Below are 21,122 nucleotides of genomic sequence, written 5' to 3' on the forward strand. Positions count from 1 at the left end.
AAATGCCATGCAGGACCCATATATGCATTCCCAGTTCAAACCCATGGCCACTTGGCCCATACAAATGCCATGCAGGACCCATATATGTGTTCCCAGATCAAACCCATGCCCACTCGGCACATAAATATGTCATGCAAGACCCATATATGTGTTCCCAGATCAAACCCATGCCCACTCGGCACATAAAAATGCCATGCAGGACCCATTTTTGTTTTCCCAGTTCAAACCCATGGCCACTTGGCCCATAAAAATTCTATGCAGGACCCATATATGCGTTCCCAGTTCAAACCCATGCCCACTTGGCCCATAAATATGCTATGCAGGACCCATATATGTGGGCTCTGCGTTAAACCCCCGCGCCCAGGGGGCGCGGGCCTTTCCCTCATGGGGCCCATGTAATCAGCTCATATGGGCTTCCTATGTGGGACTCATACTACAAAACCTACATGGGACCCGCTGATTTCACCCAGCCAAAGCCCATGCCCACACAGTAACCATGGAACCCGTACTTAACCCATCTGGGCCCCACATGTCATTGCTGGCTGGTTGTCTTATGTCAAAATAAGTTCAAGTTTAATCAAGTTTGTCTGTGTACTTAATTAGTGCATGATATAAGATCTGTTATAATTAGTAAGTTTTCTTTGTAAAAAACATAAGTCACAGCTAAAGAAAATAGATATAAAGTAATACCCTCACTTACACTGTATTATCACACCGCTGACCTCGCATGTGCTTCTTGTTTTTCATCATATGGCATGTTGTGAAACTGGCAACCCTAGCTGTTCACTAAATTCAATGATGCAATTAATTGCGTAGACTGTATGTTTTGTGGTACAGGCTCAATTCACAATTAAACGTACTTCAGTGGTGGTAATTTGAAACTTTGTGATGCCAGGGCAATTTTTAAATGTCTTGTTTACACATTCCCATCAGCGCCTAATCTCTGTGTCAGAAGCAAGTCAGAGGCTCACATTTCAAAATGGCAAACCGCTTCCACAGATTCTTGACTTATATCAAAATAGAATTTCTTTGCCAACTGAGAACGGCTTCCTGAAAGATATGATCTTACAGTATGAGAGACTGAGGTCTTCTCAACAAACAATAGCTTCTATTAGGCTCAAGGTTTACAATTTCAGCTATTTCGCTTGGAGTGAAAGAGTCTTCACAAAATGTTAGAATATCTTGTAGAATATTAAATAATAATGTTAAAATAAAATCAAGCCATTACAAGACTTATTTAGGCTTTTTCATTATTCGTTCCAGACCTTGGTTAAACAGCTGTAGCCTAGTCTAATCTAGAGTGAATACTACAGACAGCAAGACTCTATTTTAAAAAGGAACATCCAACTTTTCATCTCACAAATAAATAGTTGATTCATTAGCAACAAAACACCCACTTGAACACAAAAGGAGCAGTGCTGTGGTCAAAATTTTAAAAGGTCTCCTTATAGCCTACCATAGACACTAATATAGCTAATATACAGTCTATGTAGCCTACCCATTCATCCACCCACAGAAAATGTTGTCCACGAAAGAAAAGAAAAGAAAAGTTTCAAAAAATGTGTTATTTCAATAGCCTATGTATTAAATCAATAAATGACATGTCATCAGTTTGTATGAACTGCCCATTTTGACAGCCGGGACATACCTGTAAAAACGCAAACCCAGTGCGCTACTACAGCTGTAGTATAGCCAAGGAAGCAGCAAACAAACAATAGGATCAACGGAGATAGATTATGGTAATTTTATAATAATTTATAATTTATACTCTTTATTGATCCCCAATGGGGAAATTACAATTTACACTCTGTTGTTATTACACACTACACACAAGCCTGAAATACACACACACATGCTCAGTTCATTTGGCTTAATATATTAATGATGATTCAATGGACCAGGTGCTTAAAGTTGTCTGTGTCATTCTGTCCAGTCCAGCATTCTGGACATTCCCACACAGAAACGTGTTCAGTTCGACAAACATTCATATCCACTATCATTATTGTGTCCATTTAAGTAATTTAATTTAATACACTTATCTAATGTGACGCATCTTAGCATTTATTAGCATCTTAGCTACTGCTAATTTCTAATGCCTGTTTCTAGAAGGGCCTTTAAAATAGCAAAAATAAAAGATTTTTACAGACAACAAAGTTAAACTATGTGTATACATTTTGTTGACCTAATAGGAACACCTGTACAACTTCATATAGGCATACTGTATGTAGCACATACTGTACATACACATACACATATACACACACATACATGAATCCCTTTTTTACATATCAGTCATGACTGTCATGATCTCATGGAAATTCAGCACGGATGCTATTGCTTGCTTTAGATTAGCCATGACAACAGTACCAGGCAGGCTGCAGTGACGAGACTGATTTTGTGGCTTACTCCACCCGAAGCTGTAAATGAAGAGAACGAAACAAAACATTAATTTAACAAACAGTTGTGTACCTTTTTAAAAAAGAATTTATCAAGTAGCGCTCAATATTGCTTACAGATGCCATTCACGTTGATAGAGCTGCCTTCAATGTCAAAGCCACTGACGCTTGAAGCTGCGTTGATCAAAGAGCTTGCAATCTGTGTGTTATTAGGGGCAAACGTGCTTACAAAGCTAAGGTCCATGGTGTTGATGACTGATCCACGGCTGCAGAAAGAGAAACACATAATATAGTTTGAAATATCAGATTAAGTCCAGTATTCTTAAATTATATTACCTGAACATAAATTTAATTACCTGAATGACACCACTGTCAAGGACCTGAAGGATGAAGAGAATGTCCTTTGGAAGACAGGTTCAAGCTGCAGAAACAAAATAAGTTTAAAGTGACGTTTTTATATGTAGACTGTCAAGGGATTGTTCAGGTCTTTGGTGAGTGGTTGAGCTCTCTGATAAAGTAATTCAATAGGTGTACAAGAATATTTCATTTTAAGGGTGAGACTTACCTGTCCCTTTATAATTGCAGCTCGATTTTTAAAAGCTGCTGATGATGGATTCAGCAAGTCGGTTGTAAAAGTTTCTTTAACAGATCTGAAAGACACCCTAGCTGTTGTGAGTGCTACAGTTGTAGGTGCAGCAGTAGTGGATACAGTAGTTGTAGGTGCAGCAGTAGTGGATACAGTAGTTGTAGGTGCAGCAGTAGTGGATATAGTAGTTGTAGGTGCAGCTGTTGTTGGAGCAGCCGTTGTTGGGGCAGCCGTTGTTGAGTCAACCGTTGTTGGGTCAACCGTTGTTGGGTCAACTGTTGTTGGAGCAGCCGTTGTTGGGTCAACCGTTGTTGGGTCAACCGTTGTTGGGTCAACTGTTGTTGGGTCAACCGTTGTTGGGTCAACCGTTGTTGGGTCAACCGTTGTTGGGTCAACTGTTGTTGGGTCAACCGTTGTTGGGTCAACCGTTGTTGGGTCAACTGTTGTTGGTGCAACTGTTGTTGGAGCAGCCGTTGTTGGGGCAACCGTTGTTGGGGCAGATGTTGTTGTGGCAGCTGCTTTAGGTATGGTTGTTATTCCTGCAGCGTTACAAATTATTAGTAACCAAAACACTGAAAATTAAAAATACTAATAATTAATTTTAATTTTAATTTAAAAACTAACTAAATAATTTCTTTCTATACTTATGTTGTCGATTTTTTATTCTACTTGCTCTACGTCATAATTCAATTTAATATCTTAAAACTTACCAACACACAGAATGAGGATGACATAGATCTTCATCATCATTTTGGGATGTGCTATACGGATGAAAAAAATATTTTTTTTTGTCAGATTCAGTTAAGCAATGACAAAAAAATATTTTCACTATTTCATTACATGTTCCACTGCATCTTTGAGACAATAATCCTTTGTTAGCTGTAAATGCAAACTACCATCTATAAATGTTAGGATCTACAAATGAGGACTGTCATTGTATTATTGTGAGCATTCACATTGTTTCTGTGGAAAAAACAGGCTTTTTTTGTGCATTACTTATTTTTTTTTTTTATTTAAAAAAGTAAAACATACTGTATGTCTAATACCAACATACACAACATAGTTGTAGCTGTAGACACTTGAATGAGTGAATGATGTCATCGGTGTTATGGTTTCAGTGTTTTGCTTTGCATTTTGTTCCATTTGTTACCTGTTGGTTCATTTCTGTCTGTATCCTGTTTTGTTGATTTCTGTTTAGTTATCTCCCTGTTTATTGTGTTTATCCTGTCTTGACTGTGTTCTGTGTTGTGTCAAGTTTCTGTGTTTAGTTGATGTCATGTTTTCCGTCTGTTTTTTCTGTTTCCTGTTTTAGTTTGATAGTCTGGTTTTCTGTCTTGTCTTGTCCAATTTACTTCCTGTTTTCCCGCCTTTGTTGATTGTCCTGCCCCACCCTGATGTGTTTCACCTGCCGTATCACCTGTACCTCATTCGTTCGTTACCTCATGTATTTAACCTCTGTGACTCCCTTTGTCTTGTGTTAGATGGCCATGCCCTTGTGTTTCCTCCCTGTGTTTGTTCCTGCATGTGCCCGTTTGCTCCTGCCTATGTTTTGCCCGTCGGTTTGTTATTTTGTGAGTGTTCCAGTCCTTGTACTGCCGTTTTTTGTTGTATTAAATCTCTGAGTTCCACCATCTCCTGCCTGCCTGCCTCTCTCTGTATTTGGGTCCTCACTCTCCCGCTACACATCATAACAATCGGCCAGAGCACAGAGCCTTAAAAAATTCTTTGTCCCTTTTCTATAAATTGCTCTCACACACACAATATTTACTTGTTATGCACAATTTATATATGAAAACATAGGTATTCTTGTTTAGTTTCAGCCAATGTGCTCTGTTACGCGATATGACTTATACTTGTGGCTTGGTGAGCTTCCAAGTGCGAACAATTCCAAATGTTCCTCCATTCGCTGCCCATGTTAAATATCCTCCACATTTCCGAGTGAAACGCACAGCAAACCACTTTTTTAAATCGCTGATGTGCCCACATTTATAAGTTTATCCACATAAATTTTATATCGATTCATTCACAAAGGTCTTCTGGTGCTCAGGATGAGGTCATTTGAATGATACCACTTATCGTTTTGGCAGTCTGAGCCTTTATTTGAGGGGTTGTGTGGGGGTTTGTGGTTGTTAGGTCATTTACAGTTTACTGAGAACTTTGATTAAATCCTGTTTATAAGTCAAATTTATTAATACAGTCTATTTTCTTTCTCTTTTTGTTCTCTCTCTTTTTTCTTTCTCTCGCTCCCTCCCTCTCTCTCCCTCTCTCTACTTTCAGCCTTTTTAGTCAATTTATTTGAACTTCCACTTTTGACAGTATTACAGTTTAGTTTCCAGCATTTCTACAAATGTATTTCAAGTCTTAGCTTATTAAGGTAATGCAGTTCAGCTTCTAACTCTGACAATTTTACATTTCAACTTCCAACTTTTTCAGCATTGCAGAGCAATACATTTGAGATTTCATATTTCTGTATTTTCATCTACGTATGTTTCTCACACCATTTGTAAGTGTTTCATATTTATTCATAATTTTAGTTACAGGGATTAAAGTTCTCCGTCGCTAGACGGATTTCCGTCAATTTGATTTTAGAAATGCCATATCTGAGATCGATGCAGATCCGATGAGAATTTTTTTTAAAGTTTTGAATAACGTTCTCAAAGTTACACATTTTGTTTACAAAGGTCTTAAATTATGTCTTGTTCTTTTGAAGGATGAAATAATTACCGTAATGTCCTAAATAAATGCTTTGTGTGTGACTTTTCAATATACTCCGTGTGACCATAGGAGTAAATTGTATAAGCGTGTGACTGGGATGTAATTTGACAATACAGGTACTATTTACGTCAGTGTTTTTCTTTACGCTCTTGACCGTGGAGTTTGTGCAGACCATGGCGCGGACGCAGGGTGCGTGATACATGGATGTAGCTAGGCTATAACAATAATAACGGCATAACGTGGTTTTTATCTTAAATCCGTGGACATGGTGAGAAAGCTCTGGCCCTAAAACATCCAAGCTCGGGCGCAGATCAATCAGTTGTCAAGAAAGAAAACAAAATGTCTCGCACCGTGCTACTAACAAGCTAACGTTAGCTCGTCGGTTAGAATGGGCAAGTGTCTGAATGTCTGGCCAGAGATGTGGACCAGCTGGCGGACGAGGCTGAGAGCAATGGGGATGAGGTTAGCACAAGCAAGCGGATCGGTGTGCGAGTCAGTGTAGAGCTAATGAAACGGGGGAGCTGGAAGACGCACCTGCCGGTTCCTGATCAGCTAGCAAAGGAAAGACGGTTGTGAATAAGACGATGATCGGTGTCGGCAGTGCTCCACCTTTGGTAGCACACATTTGAGAAAAAACCCCGGAGCCCAACTCTTTATTCCCGCTGCAGCAGACTTTAGCAGGACGGGATGAAACAATCACTTAAGCAATTGGCATTTACATTGGCATATTATATTACATTATATTGTCTTATTTAGCCAAGGTGAAACTAATTGTGACACCTCCATAATGCACACATTTTATTTTTAAGTTTCATAGCATGAGAGTGATTCATGCAACAAATACTTTATTATTTGATGTTATTAGATTACACACACGCCTTACAAAGCTATTGTGAACTAAATATGATTGTTGAGTATTATAATAAAATGTCTTTACCTGGTAAATCATTCTTTTCTCAGGCCTAAAATCCACACTGAATATTCATTATATGGCTGTGAAGTTGGCATTAAATTTCATCCTAGGTGGTGTTATAAAGGTCTTAAAAAGTCTTACATTTAACTTGAAGAATCCTGGGGGTACCCTATATAAACCGTACCGAATGCAATTTATTATCCCGTCTGTTAAGACATGTCCACAATCTTTCACAATTTGCAACAGAAGGTTTTGACTGAGGGTTTCATTATTTATTTCATTTTATTTCATTATCATTATTACCGTTGTGTAAGAGGGTCAATCGTGTTTGTACTATAATGTTATGTTGACATAAAATAATCATGAGATTAAAATAGTCAACTTATAACTTGCACAAAACCCGGAACCAGTTTCCTCGCATATTAGCGTCATGATTTGTGTGCGTCTAATGGTAACCACTATTTGGCAAGGCCACTAGCTGTCATGGATGCGTTGTTGCCAATGGAAGGCACAGACGTGTCTGAGATAGATAAAACAGTGTTGTCATTGTAAAAACATTTTTAAGTTTGAATTAAAAAAATTAAAAAAGCCTTCACTGAAAAGTTATACGTGTTTCATTATTAGTAGCCCTTGAATAAAAACAGTGAAGTCTTGCAAACTTGATTTTATATAGATTTGACTTGGTGTTGATTTGCATATTAACAATACAAAAAAATGTCCTTTTAAACACTTTTGGCCTGAAGTAATTAGAGTGTAAGGTAAACCTTTCTACAATTTGATTGCTGCAGTAGAAAAGAACAGCAATGGTTAGTTGTGGGATGGTACTGAAATATTGTTTTGTTCATCAGGAAAAGAGAACACTCGTAATACTACCTTTACTTTGCTGTTTGCATCTTATTGTACATACCTTTAAAACCAATAGGGCGCAATCGCAGAAGGGGTGCTATCTGTATAGGTAGATGTGAACAGCTTATGACTTGGCCTGAAAAAAAGTTCAATCAAAAGATTTTTTTTTCCACTTTAATCCCTGCAGTTAGGAAATAAATTCAGACCTCACAATGTTCTACATCGTTTGGCATTGTTGAACTTTTCAAGCCAACAATTCAGTTTAGCTTTAATCAGCTTTAAAAAAAAAAAAAATAAAAAAAAAAATTTAAATATTCCACATCTTTTATACATTAGTGGTGTTCTTCAACTTTTTAATGAAATTCATGTCCATTCATACCTTTCCAAATATTCCCACTACTTCAACTATTAATCCAGTTTAGCTTTGGCATTTTAGCTATTCAGCACACACAAACACACACACACACACAGACAGACACACACACACACAGACACACACACACACAGATACAGAGAGACATACACAAACACACACACACAGTCAGACATAGAGACACACACACAGACACACACACACACAAATACACATTCACACACACACACACACACACACACACACAGACAGACACACACAGAGAGATACAGAGAGACAGACACAAACACACACACAGACACAGACACACACAGTCAGACATAGTAGCTGCTTTGCATTGGCTTCCTGTAAAATCCTGGGGCCTCATTTATAAAACCTGTTACGCAAGAAAAAGTTGCGTGAAGCATGGGGAAATTTGTCGTTACAACATTCCCCGCATAGTCTCCATGCATAAAAATGTTCCCAGTTTCCGCAAACTTTTGACCACACGTGTGATCGTGCGTAATGCTCCCAATGTTTTGTAGACTGCGTTTTAGTGAACTCCGATGGTATGCCCGTTTTCCGAACCTAACCCAGTTTTTGTTTTCCTGAACCCAACAATCCCGTTCTTGCTAAACCGACCCAGAGCCGGTCGCGGCGGCCGGCAAGGGGCTGCCAACAACGGGGGAGAGGCAGGGGCTCCTCCCACACCGTGCAGCGGAGGAAATTAGATTTTCCTCTGCTGCTCTCCCCTGCCTCTCCCCAGGAAATGCGTTGTTTGTTTGATGTGTGTGTGTGTGTGTGTGTGTGTGTGTCTGTGTGTCTGTGTGTCCGTTCGTCTTTATGTGGTCGTGTCTGATTGTAGGTGTCTGTGTGTGGAAATGTTGTCTTTCTGCACCTGCTATTCCCACACAGTTACCATACAAGTTACCAAATTGTCACATTTCAAGCACTTTCACCTGTTTTGCACCAATAATGATCCAAAATATTGTTTCTATTTTTTACCTTTTTAATAATTGAATTTCCTTTCTCACAAAAAACGAAAATGATCATATGATCATAAATATGATCTCAAAGGGGTAAATGGCAAATATGAACAATAAATTATGTATATCATTGCTAATTGAGCTAAATCTGTTAAGTATTAAGGCTGCGTAACAACAATATGAACACTACACAAGGGTTACGGCTTCCGAAGAGGATTTTGTTTCGCTGTTCTACCTCTGTTAGGAGCACATCGATCTCACGATCACTGAATCATGTTTTTTTTTCCCCATTTTTCCGTTTCATGATTGGTGATCAAGGGCTCCTTTCAAGGCTGGAATATTCATTGATTGATTAACATGGACCTTATTAGGACAAATATGGGACGACCTTGGGAGGAGCGTGAGGCTCGTGCACGACCGCATAAGGTAACGCACGTCCGTATTTATAACGAGAAGAGTGCGTACCGGTGTGCGCCGCAAGGTGTTATAAATCAGAATATTGTTTTTGCGTACGAAAATTCCGACTTTTTTGCGCACGAAATCTTTCAGAATAGAATCTACGCACAGTTTTATAAATGAGACCCCAGGATTGAATTTAAAATCCTTCTCCTGACCTACAAAGCTCTAAATGGTCAAGCACCATCATATCTTGAAGAGCTCATAGTACCTTATTGTCCCACTAGAGCACTGCGCTCCCAGAATGCAGAGTTACATGTGGTTCCTAGAGTCTCTGAAAGTAGAATGGGAGCCACAGCCTTCAGCTATCAGGCTCCTCTCCTGTCGAACCAGCTCCCAGTCTGGAATATTATTATTGACTATTATTGCCATTGTTCATCACACCCCCAACCAGCACCGTGTGTGCCCTGCTACGTCCTGTAACGACCTGCAGTGGCCAGCTATGTCAGGAACTACTACAACTATTATTTCTGGTCATTTTTCCAGTATCTTTATTGTGACTGTTATTGCCATTGTTCGTCACATCCCCAACCAGCACCGTCAGACACTGCCTACAAAGAGCCTGAGTCTGTCCCGAGGTTTCTCCCTAAAAGGGTGTTTTTCCTCGCCACTGTTGCACTAAATGCTTGCTTTTGGGGGAATTAATGGAATTGTTGGGTCTTTGTAAATTATAGAGTGTGGTCTAGACCTACTCTATCTGTAAGTGTCCTGAGATAACTCTTATGAGTTGATACTATAAATAAAATTGAATTGAATTGAATACACACACACACTTACACAAGAGACACACACACACACACACAGACAAACACCGAGACACACACACAGACACACAATCACACACACACACACATACACACACACAGTCACACACATACATGCACACACACGCACACACACACACAGACACACACACACATAATGCATTTCATTTTTAGTTTTCAGTGCAAAGTTGTTCAGCCCCCTTCTTTTCAGGCATTATATTTCACATCTAATCTCATCTTAGATTGATGCTTTTTCGTTTCATGCAGTGTATGTATCTGATAAGTATTTTTTCTTTCAGCCTTTTCAGGTAATTCATTTCAACTTTCATCTTTGACAGTATTACAGTTCAGCTTCCAGCTTTTCTAACAATGTATTTTAGCTCTTCACTCATTTAGGTAATGCAGTTCAGCTTCTAACTCTGACATTTTCCAGATTGTTCAGCAGTGCAATGCATGTGAGCTTTAAGATTTTTCATACAATTTGTTTCATATTTCTGCATTTGTGAGTCTTCTCTACTTATTCATTATCAGTTAGGAAATATACTCAGACCTCACAATGTTCTACATATCGTGATCTTAGAATTATAAGGTTCTATCTCCATTTAGGGTAATTCTGAGATATTGAGCATCAAAGTTTTTACATCCCAGCTGGCAAAACTGTTATTATAATCTACTATTAATAACTAACAAAATATATTTTTTACAATAATAACACCACACAGGCATTAATAAACACCTAATGGATCAGATTATGTCAAAAACTCAATTTCGACCAAAAGTGGAGATAGAACCTTATAATTCTAAACTCACGATATTTTGTCATTATTCAACTTTTAAAGCCAACAATTCAGTTTAGCTTGAGCTTTTAAATGTTTAATGAAATGATAAATGAAAATGAATAAATGAAAATGCATACTTCCACTTTCCACTTTTTTAACTATTCTCACTACTTTAACTTCGTTTTATGGATTTCAGCTATTAATCCAGTTTAGCAATTTAGCTATTCAGCAGTCCCACGAATTTTCTGCAGGAAATGCATTTTCTAGTCATCATTGAAATACTTACAGGTTTTGTCTGCCGTAGATTTGTTTTGACTGCAGTGATTGAAGCTGATGCTCTCTGATTCCACCTGTTGCTGTTTGATGGTTGATGTCCTCCACTGAACACACACCTGAACACCTTTTATACCCATTCACACAAAACAGGTATGATATCAGGTTGTGAACAAGGAAGCACATAATTTGTCTGAGGATTTTTTTTTTGGGTTACTGTCTGAAGAAGCCGGTTTAGGGACATTTGTTTTGAGACATGACGCTGTTGAATGTTTTTGTGATGTTCTGGTAAACACTCATTTCTTTTCCTCATAACATTTCACCATTGTTTTTGTCATTGTGCAGGTATGTGTTGATTGGTTTTTATTTGTGTATCCGTATGGGAGACTGGAAGAACCACACCTTCAGGAGAGAATCTATTATTATAGAGATGAGACTTTTATTATTGATGCTCTTACACACTTACAAAATGACAAAAACATCGGAAAAAGCTTCAAAAACATACACGAACAAAAGTGAAAAAGACGACCAAAACATTGAAATTAAAGTTTTACTTTTACATTTGGATCCAGAAAAACAAAAATGTGCATGGTGTAGGAAAAAATGTGACCGATTCTACTCTGGCTTGAAAGGAGTCTTTTAAGAACCACTGGTCACTTCTCAAAGTTTCCCCTTTAAATATTGTGTTTGTTGAAAGGCAGACCAGGAAATGAATACTCAGGATAACAATCTTTAGTAAAATTATATTGCAAACAGATATTTCATATGCATATGGATCAGCCGCTCCTTCAAGACTTTCTCTCCCTAGCCACCAACAAAGGCTCTACGGGTCTGAGCCCGGACCTTCCTTTTCCCTATTCTTTTATTCATCTTCAGGTTCCTCCTCCCGCCATTGCATCTGGCCCGCCAATTGGTTGGATATCACTCAGACTTTCTGTCTCCGAGAAGATAGAGAAGTTGAGCGCTAGCCTTGGGATCGCTCTCATTCTCTTCTTCTCTCATGGCCTAAAGATTGTCTGTTCCTTTAAGATATTTCATTAGGTGCATTCTGTTCCAAATGTTTATTAAACAAATCATGAGCACTTTTGCTCCACTAAATTTGAAACTGTCTTATTTTACACATGCCAGACAGGAGGAGACAGCGAGGCCATCCCAGGCTACAGGACATTCTTATTCTAAACCCAATATATTTCTACAATGGTCAACGGGAAGACACAACCTGATCTCACAGAATTCCGGGTAATGAACACTGCCCCTTAAGTAAAAATCAGTGGCAGTTTCACGGAATCACAAAACATTCCGTGGTTGGCCCACAGCAGAATTCCGTAAAATGAACATGGATTGCCGAAAATTTTCATGATGGGCCCACAGAAGAATTCCGTGAAATAAACATGGCCCCTTAAGTTAAGGAAAAGGTCGAGGGTGGGCTCATGTTTCCATGACACGCTGGTCAACAACGAGACGGTAGGATTTAGGAATAGAAGAACGGGATGTGTGGTTCAGGAAAACAATAACGGGACACAGGACAGCAACGGGACGGTTGGGTTTAGGAAATGTGACACGCGGGACACGATCCCCGGTCTCCTCGGTGAAAGTCCTGTGTTTGACCCATCCACCACCCCAACCAACCTCCCTACGCGGATTTTTGGGCTTTCAAAGGGCGAAGGCCCTATTGAAACTGAAGGAATTATTCTCTTTCTTTCTTTCTTTCTTTCTTTCTTTCTTTCTTTCTTTTCCCGTCAAATGAATTGCCTTTTTGAGGGGCTTAACATATTCAAAAACTCACCAAATTTGGCAGTCGCATCACGTCTGGTTAAAATTTATGTCTTTTAAGGGTTTCGCAAATAGCCGCACAAAAATGGCTCGCTAGCGCCCCCTATAAAGTTAAAAAAATTTAGCCCCTGCAGTGCGTTTAACGTAGACTCACGAAACTTGGTACACATATGTAACATGTCAAGATGTACAAAAAACTTAATTAGAGCCATACCCTAAACCCAACAGGAAGTCCGCCATTTTGATTTCAAAGTTCAAAATTAGTGCGATTTTGGCCATTTCCACGTCGTACTTTAACGAACTCCTCCTAGAGATTTCATCCCATCAACTTCAAACTCGGTCTGTGCCATCTTAAGATGTTAAAAATAAAAAGTTGTTAAAAGAAAAACTTTTCGTAATAGGGCGTGGCCGTGGCGGGGCGGCCAATTGTGCGTTTTGCCGCCGAAACAGGAAGTGGGTTTAACTCGAGTGTACATTGTCCAACTGGCTCGAAAGTTTTCAGGATTCATAAGAGTCCAACCCTGAGGACAAATAAAGGCTGATATTTACTTAAAGTCATAGCGCCCCCTAGTGGCAACAGGAAGTAGGCCTAAAAGTCAAGGTGCTATACTTTAACGAACTCCTCCTAGAGATTTCATCCGATGGACTTCAAACTTGGTCTGTACCATCCCAACACCTTAACGATGAAAAGTTATTAAAAGAAAAACTTTTCATCAGACGGTGTGGGCGTGGCGGCCATTTTGAGCGTTTAGCGATGAACAAAGAAGTAGTTGTCGTATCTGCCCAAAATTTCTCACGAATCACAAGGGTCCAGGCCTGAGGACATCTACAGACCAAAATTGACTTTTGGTGATAGCGCCCCCCGCTGGCAACAGGAAATGCGCCTTATATGACAAACATCATCCGATTTACATGAAACTTAGAATGTGTGGTCTACATGTGATACTGAGCCGGCCCCTATAATATAACCACGCCCACTTACGCAGGCCACGCCCCCTTTCATAACATTTGGACCATTTAAGGTAGAGTCTTGTGTGAGGTGTCATTGAACTCAGCAGAGAGTTCCTTCTTCTTTGGTGATGGTTTGGCCCGCCCCCTATGCTTAAGTCACGCCCCCTTTCATAACATTTGAACCGTTTAAGGTAGAGTCTTGTGTGAGGTATCATTGAACTCAGCAGAGACTTCCTTCTTCATTGGTGATGGTTTGGCCCATCCCCTATGTTTAAGCCACGCCCCCTTTCATAAAAGTTGACCCATCTAAGGTAGAGTTTTATGTGAGGTATCAACGAACTGAGCAGAGACTTCCTTTTTAATTGGCGATGGTTTCACACGCCCCCTATGCTTTAGCCACGCCCCTTCTCACAGCTAATGAACCGTATGACGTAGAGTCTTGAGTGAGGTATCGTTGAACTCGGCGGGGAGTTCCCTTTTCATTGTTGACGATTTGCGGCGTCTGAGCGCCGCGCAAATGCACGGTCGCAAGGAGAGGCATCCCTTCGGTAACCCCGACGCGCGCAGATGCGCAAGGGCCCGTCCATCGCTGCTCGCAGCTTTAATATTGGCATTGTTTTCCGTGGTAGCCACATGTAATTTTCGCACATTCCATGCCACCACTACTACTGTTAAATTAATCAACTGTTTTGATAACTGATTAATCAGTTTGAGTCATTTTTTAATGAAAAAAAACCCAATTTGATTGTTGATGTGAATATGTTCTAGTTTCTTCACTCTGTGACAGTAAACTGAATATGTTTGAGTTGTGGACCAAAGAAGGACATTAAGGAAGTTGTTCATTATTTTTTTAATGTGTGCAGATTTAAATAACAAAAGCTCTACTCTTTCAGCATCAAGTGTATGATCATGCAGCCTATAACAAACTATAGGAATAATTCAACAAACTATTCACAATTTCAAATCACCAAAACAATTATTCTAAACTGTAACTATTGTCAACATGTCACCGACATTTGTTCACAATGTACATGAGAACCTCTTAACCCTTGTGTTGTCCTTCGGGTCCCAGTGACCCGAAGGACAACACAAGGATTATGTACTTCCGTTTACTTTGTTGAGAATTGCTCTCTAAACAAGGGTTAATACAGCACCTTAGTTCTTGTTTGTACAGCATTTTGGTCAGCTTAAACTGTGTTTAAATGTGTTCTAGAAATAAACTTTACTTACTTACTTTACTTTGTTGAGAATTGCTCTCTAAACCCTGTTTCTTGTAAAGGGAAGTACATAATCCTTGTGTTGTCCTTCGGGTCACTGGGACCCGAAGGACCACACAAGGGTTAACATGACCCCTTATATTCATCATTAAATTGCTAAAATGTCTTTCACTGACGTCCACTGTAGTAAATAACATTTTAATCACATAAGAGAGTTCACAAATAACAGTTATACAAATACATGCAGGTGTGTTTAAAATACACAACATGTTTAATGAAAATAAATTCCATTATGTTTATGTGTGTGATGATGCACACTGACATTTACATACCCAGTGTGAATACATATTCTTCATTACTGGGTGATGACTGTGTGTACTTGTGTCTGTTTAGAGCTTCAGGGAAGTAAAGGTGTGTAACAAGTTTTTTATAAATAAAGAAATTACCGTCAGCCCAATGCTGCATGGCTTCAGCTCTTCCTGTTTTGTCTTCTACACACAGTATGGTGCATTCCATCGTGCTCCTCGACTGGTCCCATTTCACGAGTTGGAAAGTCGTTCTTCCGCCTTAGGTGTTTTCATGAGATTTAACTCAAATGTTGAAACAATATGGATGCCCCAAAGAAGATGTTTTGCATTTTATTGCTCAGAGCGTTTAAGCAACACGTTGACAGCTGTTTCCAGTATTTATTTCCAGTTTGAAGCTTTATAGTAGTGCTTTTGTCCCAGACTTGTACCACTCCAGGCTGCACCAGTACATTCTCTAAAACCACTCAAAATGTCTTTACCTGACTCAGGTTAATGATATTAAATAACTTTTCTAACTAATCTAGGGTCACTCTACATGCCATCAACCCAACATTTACTTTTGTCTGCTATTTTACTTAGCATTCTCATATACTGTTTTTTACATATCCTACGAAAACATATGCACAGCAATTTCTATGATGTCCTATAAAATTATGACTGGTCTCATGGCAGTTAAATTTAGCTATATTAAATTTAGAATATTTTACACTGACAGAAATTAAACAAAAACGAAAATAAAACCCTTCCCTCTCTCCTCCCAAACCCATCCCTACAACCTATTAATTTGAATAATTATTAATTTCTTACACACTGTAACTTTTATTCTTGTGTATATTATATTTTAACCTCTTTTATTTTCATCATGACCGTTTTTAATTGCTCTTTAATGTTTCATGTAAAGCACTTTGAATTGCCTCGTTGCTGTCAGTATAGAAACCACCGTTGTGCCTGCTCGTTTCAGAGGAATGTAACGTCAACAACACCGTGACTGCTTTCGGCTCACCATTAATATCATACCACAGTGAAAGGTGTCTGTGTGAACCCCACAAATAGTCCAGTCGTCCGGAAAATGAAACTATTTAGTTAAAGTACAAACGTTTGACTGAGCACCCTTTAGACACTTTTGCATGCAGTGGATGATGATGACGAGTCGGTGACCAGAATATTTATATCCCTGGTCACCTGGGCACGGATCAATAGGACATCAGTGTTCTTGGAGGTGACATGTTGGTCAACACAGCAGTGATTGAAGCTGGGACGCTCTCTGATTCCACCTGTTTCTGTTTGCTGGTCCATGTCCTCCACTGAACACAGATCACCTTTTATATCCACACAAAACAGGTAATTTGACATCAGGCTCCGAACCGCGTTCATGATTTGTACAACATGACATCATGACGCCACTTTATAAAGCCACGTGGCGTGTTATCGCGAGGCTAGGTGTTATCGCGAGGCTATGGTTGGGTTTAGGAAATGTCACACGTGGGATGGGTTTAGGAAAAGAAGAACGTGGTTGGGTTTAGGAAAAGAACATACGTGGAAAGGAAACATCACACGCGGGACACAATCCCTGCTATCCTGGATGAAAGTCCTGTGTTTTACCCATCCTCCACCCCGACCAACCGACCTATGTGAATTTTCGCCTTTTCATACTACTCGCTACGGCGTCAAAACACACACAAACGCAAGGTAATGTAAATCAATGGAGGCCAAACGGCATTGATAAACACGCTAAAAAGCAAGTATGTGTCTTGATAACACCAATAATGGCATACGAATTGGCGTGTCATATGGACAATGAGTAGTTGTGGGCACTTCATGAGATCAGTCTGATTTGTATGAGTAATGGGTTTTTAAGGTGCGGCCACCTTTTTAACGTACTATTCATATGTCTTATACGTGCCTTCAATGATTCCTCAAGATAAAAAAAAAGTGAATAAATGAAATAAAAAAAAATAATGTTTATTCAAGTGTATTTATTATCACATGTGCAACATGGTATTCATTGTCACAACTCTTCACAATTGCCCTGTGATGAAAATAATTTTCTGTAATGATGAAGTACAAATATTCTAATGTGTTTCATGAGATGCCAACATGGGCTTACCACACACTACTAGAAGACACATATTTGTTTGATGTTTGTTTGATGCTGCATCATACAGACACAAGTACACAAGTATAGCTTGATTACCCGCAGTAACAACACCTGCACCAGCAGTAACAACACCTGCACCAGCAGTAACAACAGCGGCTCCAGCCATAACAACAGCTGCCCCAGCAGTGACCACAGTGGCCCCATCACTGACGACAGCGGCCCCAGCAGTAACTACAGCTGCCCCAGCAGTAACAGCTGCCCCAGCAGTAACCACAGATGCCCCAGCATTAACCACAGCTGCATCCGCAGAAACAACAGCGGCCCCAGCAGTAACAACAGCTGCCCCAGCAGTAACCACTGCGGCACCAACAACTGCAGCCCATGACCTGCACTATATACTATAGTTTGTTCTGTGTATCCTGCAAATGTATATTCTTTTCTATATCTACTACTATTTCTCTATATCTACGTCATCTAAAAACACAGAGCATACGTTACCCAAGGAACTGAATAAATGTTCAATTTAATTGCTTACTACTCAAAAGTTGGTCAAGTATTAAAACCTACATGATTGTCTGTTGAGGACAAACAAAGTGCGGGTCACAGCATAGAGATTACATATTGTGTTTTCAGTGTTTCCATGGTTGAATAGTCCTCAAACACCACTGCTAAGGGCCTGCAGCAGTGTGTGTGTGTGTGTGTGTGTGTGTGTGTGTGTGTGTGTGTGTGTGTGTGTGTGTGTGTGTGTGTGTGTGTGTGTGTGTGTGTGTGTGTGTGTGTATGTGTGTGTGTGTGAGTCATGCTAGCAAGTGACACTGGCTACAAGCCAAGAGGTAGTAGGAAGTAGAATGTCTTGCCGTAATCCAGCATCAGTTCCAGGAACTCTGTGGGGCTCGTCTCTATGGCAACCACAACACAAAGTTTTTTGTATTAAACATGGAGGTTTAGATTTTAGGCTCAGTTCCCTTTTACATACTGTATCTCCTCCTCCATGCTTCACGGTGGGAACCAGGCATGTAGAATCCATCCGTTCACCTTTTCTGCGTTGCACAAAGACATGGCGGTTGGAACCAAAGATCTCAAATTTGGATTCATCAGACCAAAGCACAGATTTCCACTGGTCTAATGTCTATTCCTTGTGTTTCTTGGCCCAAACAAATCTCTTCTGCTTGTTGCCTCTCCTTAGCAGAGGTTTCCTAGCAACTATTTGACCATGATTCGCGCAGTCTCCTCTTAACAGTTGTTCTAGAGATGTGTCTGCTCCTAGAACTCTGTGTGGCATTCATCTGGTCTCTAATCTGAGCTGCTGTTAACTTGCTATTTCTGAGGCTGGTGACTCGGATTAAGTTATCCTTACATACATTTTCAAACATGCAGTCTGGTGCATGACTTTGGAATCTGTAACTATTTAAAGATGAAAACAAAACATGAATGATAATCTAAAATGAATACTTCACCCTTAAAATATATATCCATTATTCAACATGTTACCTTGAATTCTTGATAAGAAATGTGTTTTTCTCACATGCCTCGTGGTGAATGAAGAATCCAAAAACAACGAAAACTCTTTGTTCACCATGGAAGCATGCGAGAAAAGAATTCAATGTAACAGAGTAAGCATGTTATATAAAAATGATTATTTTGAGGGTGAAGTATTCCTTTGATTTAAATAATTAATCTATTGATCTATGAGGTTTACATATCTCAAGTTCACTTCACTGTATCTGTGTCAACAACCGAGTATAGTTTGTCAAAATATTTATTATCGACAAAACCCCTCAACCATTTCCTATTTCTCTTCTAAAAGACAAGAAATGACACTATGTGCAAAGGTGCTATTATACACCTGACTGTGAATGAATAAAGCCTTAAGCAAAACATTGGTTACATGAGTTTCACATTTACCAGATGACGCTTCATAAGCTGGAATCAACAGTTTCTTCGATGTATCTTAAGAGGAAGAAACTTCAATAAAAGGTTAAAGGAAGCAGGAATGTATGAGTACTTGCTGCATGAGAGACAACTAAGGACATTTTTCTGGCTTATTGACTACAATCTTACGTGAAAATTACTGCCTATCTGATGAATTACAGGACTAGTTTCAGGACTGCAAACAGTAATACATAAAAAATTAATTCTCATTGAAGCTCGACATTAAAATGTTACACAAATGACAATGTAATGGCAAAAAATTACATTTAAGCATTATTCCTTATATTCTCATGTTTGTATTCGCACTTACTCATTTGGGGAACTGACTCCACACTGGGCCGCTGTGCCTTTTGTGAAATCATGTTGCTCCTATTTGCAAATATATCTTTAATAAAATACAAAAACCTAAACTTGGTTTAGTTTCAACTGTCTTATTTGTTTCACGTTACTAAACTTTGAAACGTTTACCCCTGCTGCAACAGGAATATTCCATTACAACAACACATCACAATATTAATGGAGAACACCGTCAGAATTACAAAGCAATATCCACATACAAACATGAACTTGAAGGGAAACTGAAACTTTTTTTGATTCATACCTGTTCTGCGTGACCTGCTCTATATACTGTAGTCTGTTCTGTGTATCCTGCAAATTATATTCTTTTCTATATCTACTACAATTTCTCTATATCTAAGTAATCTAAAAACACAGAGCATATGTCACCCAAGCAACTGAATAAATGTTCAATTTAATTGCTTAATACTCAAATGTTGGTCAAGTATTAAAACCTACATGATTGTCTGTTGAGGACAAACAAAGTGCGGGTCACAGCATAGAGATTACATATTGTGTTTTCAGTGTTGTCATGGTTGAATAGTCCTCAAACACCACTGCTAAGGGCCTGCAGCAGTGTGTGTGTGTGTGTGTGTGTGTGTGTGTGTGTGTGTGTGTGTGTGTGTGTGTGTGTGTGTGTGTGTGTGTGTGTGTGTGTGTGTCAGGTGGCAGGTGACTCTGGCTACAAGTCAAGAGGTGAGGCAGGAAGTAGAATGTTGAACTCTGTGGGGCTCGTCTCCATGGCAACAACAACTAGCGTCTCTGTTGGCATGGAAACCGGCCACGTTAAAATCCCACGGTCAAAACATCACATCACCACAGACATATGGTATTTTTTATTGATTCCATGCAGTTTTCTTTCTTGTGAAAACCAGGTGCCTTCTATACCCACAATGCAACTTGACTTGCAACAAGTAACCTGTAAAAATACTTTGATGTGTAAATTTAGTGGAGCTGCCCTTTGATAGTGTTAATCTGTAGGCTTGTATTGCTATAAAATATTTTATTCTACGATATATTTAAATTTGTCGTATTTTATGTATTTAACTAATCACTGGTCTTCTGTAAATACAATTTACCCTGGTGAAGTTCTAAATGCTGTTTCAAATCTTCTCTGTATTGCCAGAAATAAACTAGAGAAAAGCTAGTGAGAAAATATTGAATCCTTTATCTATTTATCTGTTCTGTTGACTTAAAAAGTAATTAAAGTAGTATTTAAATATATAAACCTAAAATTATTAGCAGAACCCAACTTTGTTACAGTGTCTTCAGTGGATATAGCCCTGATTTGGTTTCCTGACCTTGTTAGGATGTCCAGATTTTTTTCAAAACTGCTCAATATTTTTTGCAGTCAAAGGGAGCCAAATTGTCGTTCTGGCCGATGTCAGGTCAAAAATTACTTTGTGTAAATATGAGATGTCCTTCAACAAAACTATGTCAA

At 39.2% G+C, this 21,122-nt stretch overlaps 1 protein-coding gene across 1 annotated transcript; it reads right to left on the reverse strand.

The window, feature by feature from the left end:
- Positions 1-1,811: 1,811 nt before the first annotated feature.
- Positions 1,812-11,157, reverse strand: LOC120554257 (salivary glue protein Sgs-3-like). Its single transcript, XM_039793041.1, has 7 exons — positions 11,080-11,157; positions 7,518-7,592; positions 3,693-3,743; positions 2,962-3,521; positions 2,753-2,817; positions 2,514-2,662; positions 1,812-2,417 (listed from the first exon to the last, which is right to left on the reverse strand). Exons 3-7 carry the CDS (start codon positions 3,730-3,732, stop codon positions 2,344-2,346), a joined length of 888 nt encoding a protein of 295 aa, XP_039648975.1. The 5' UTR covers positions 3,733-3,743; positions 7,518-7,592; positions 11,080-11,157; the 3' UTR covers positions 1,812-2,343.
- Positions 11,158-21,122: the final 9,965 nt, after the last annotated feature.

The sequence above is a fragment of the Perca fluviatilis genome, chromosome 24 (genome assembly GCF_010015445.1).
Source record: "Perca fluviatilis chromosome 24, GENO_Pfluv_1.0, whole genome shotgun sequence".
NCBI classification, from domain to species: domain Eukaryota; kingdom Metazoa; phylum Chordata; class Actinopteri; order Perciformes; family Percidae; genus Perca; species Perca fluviatilis.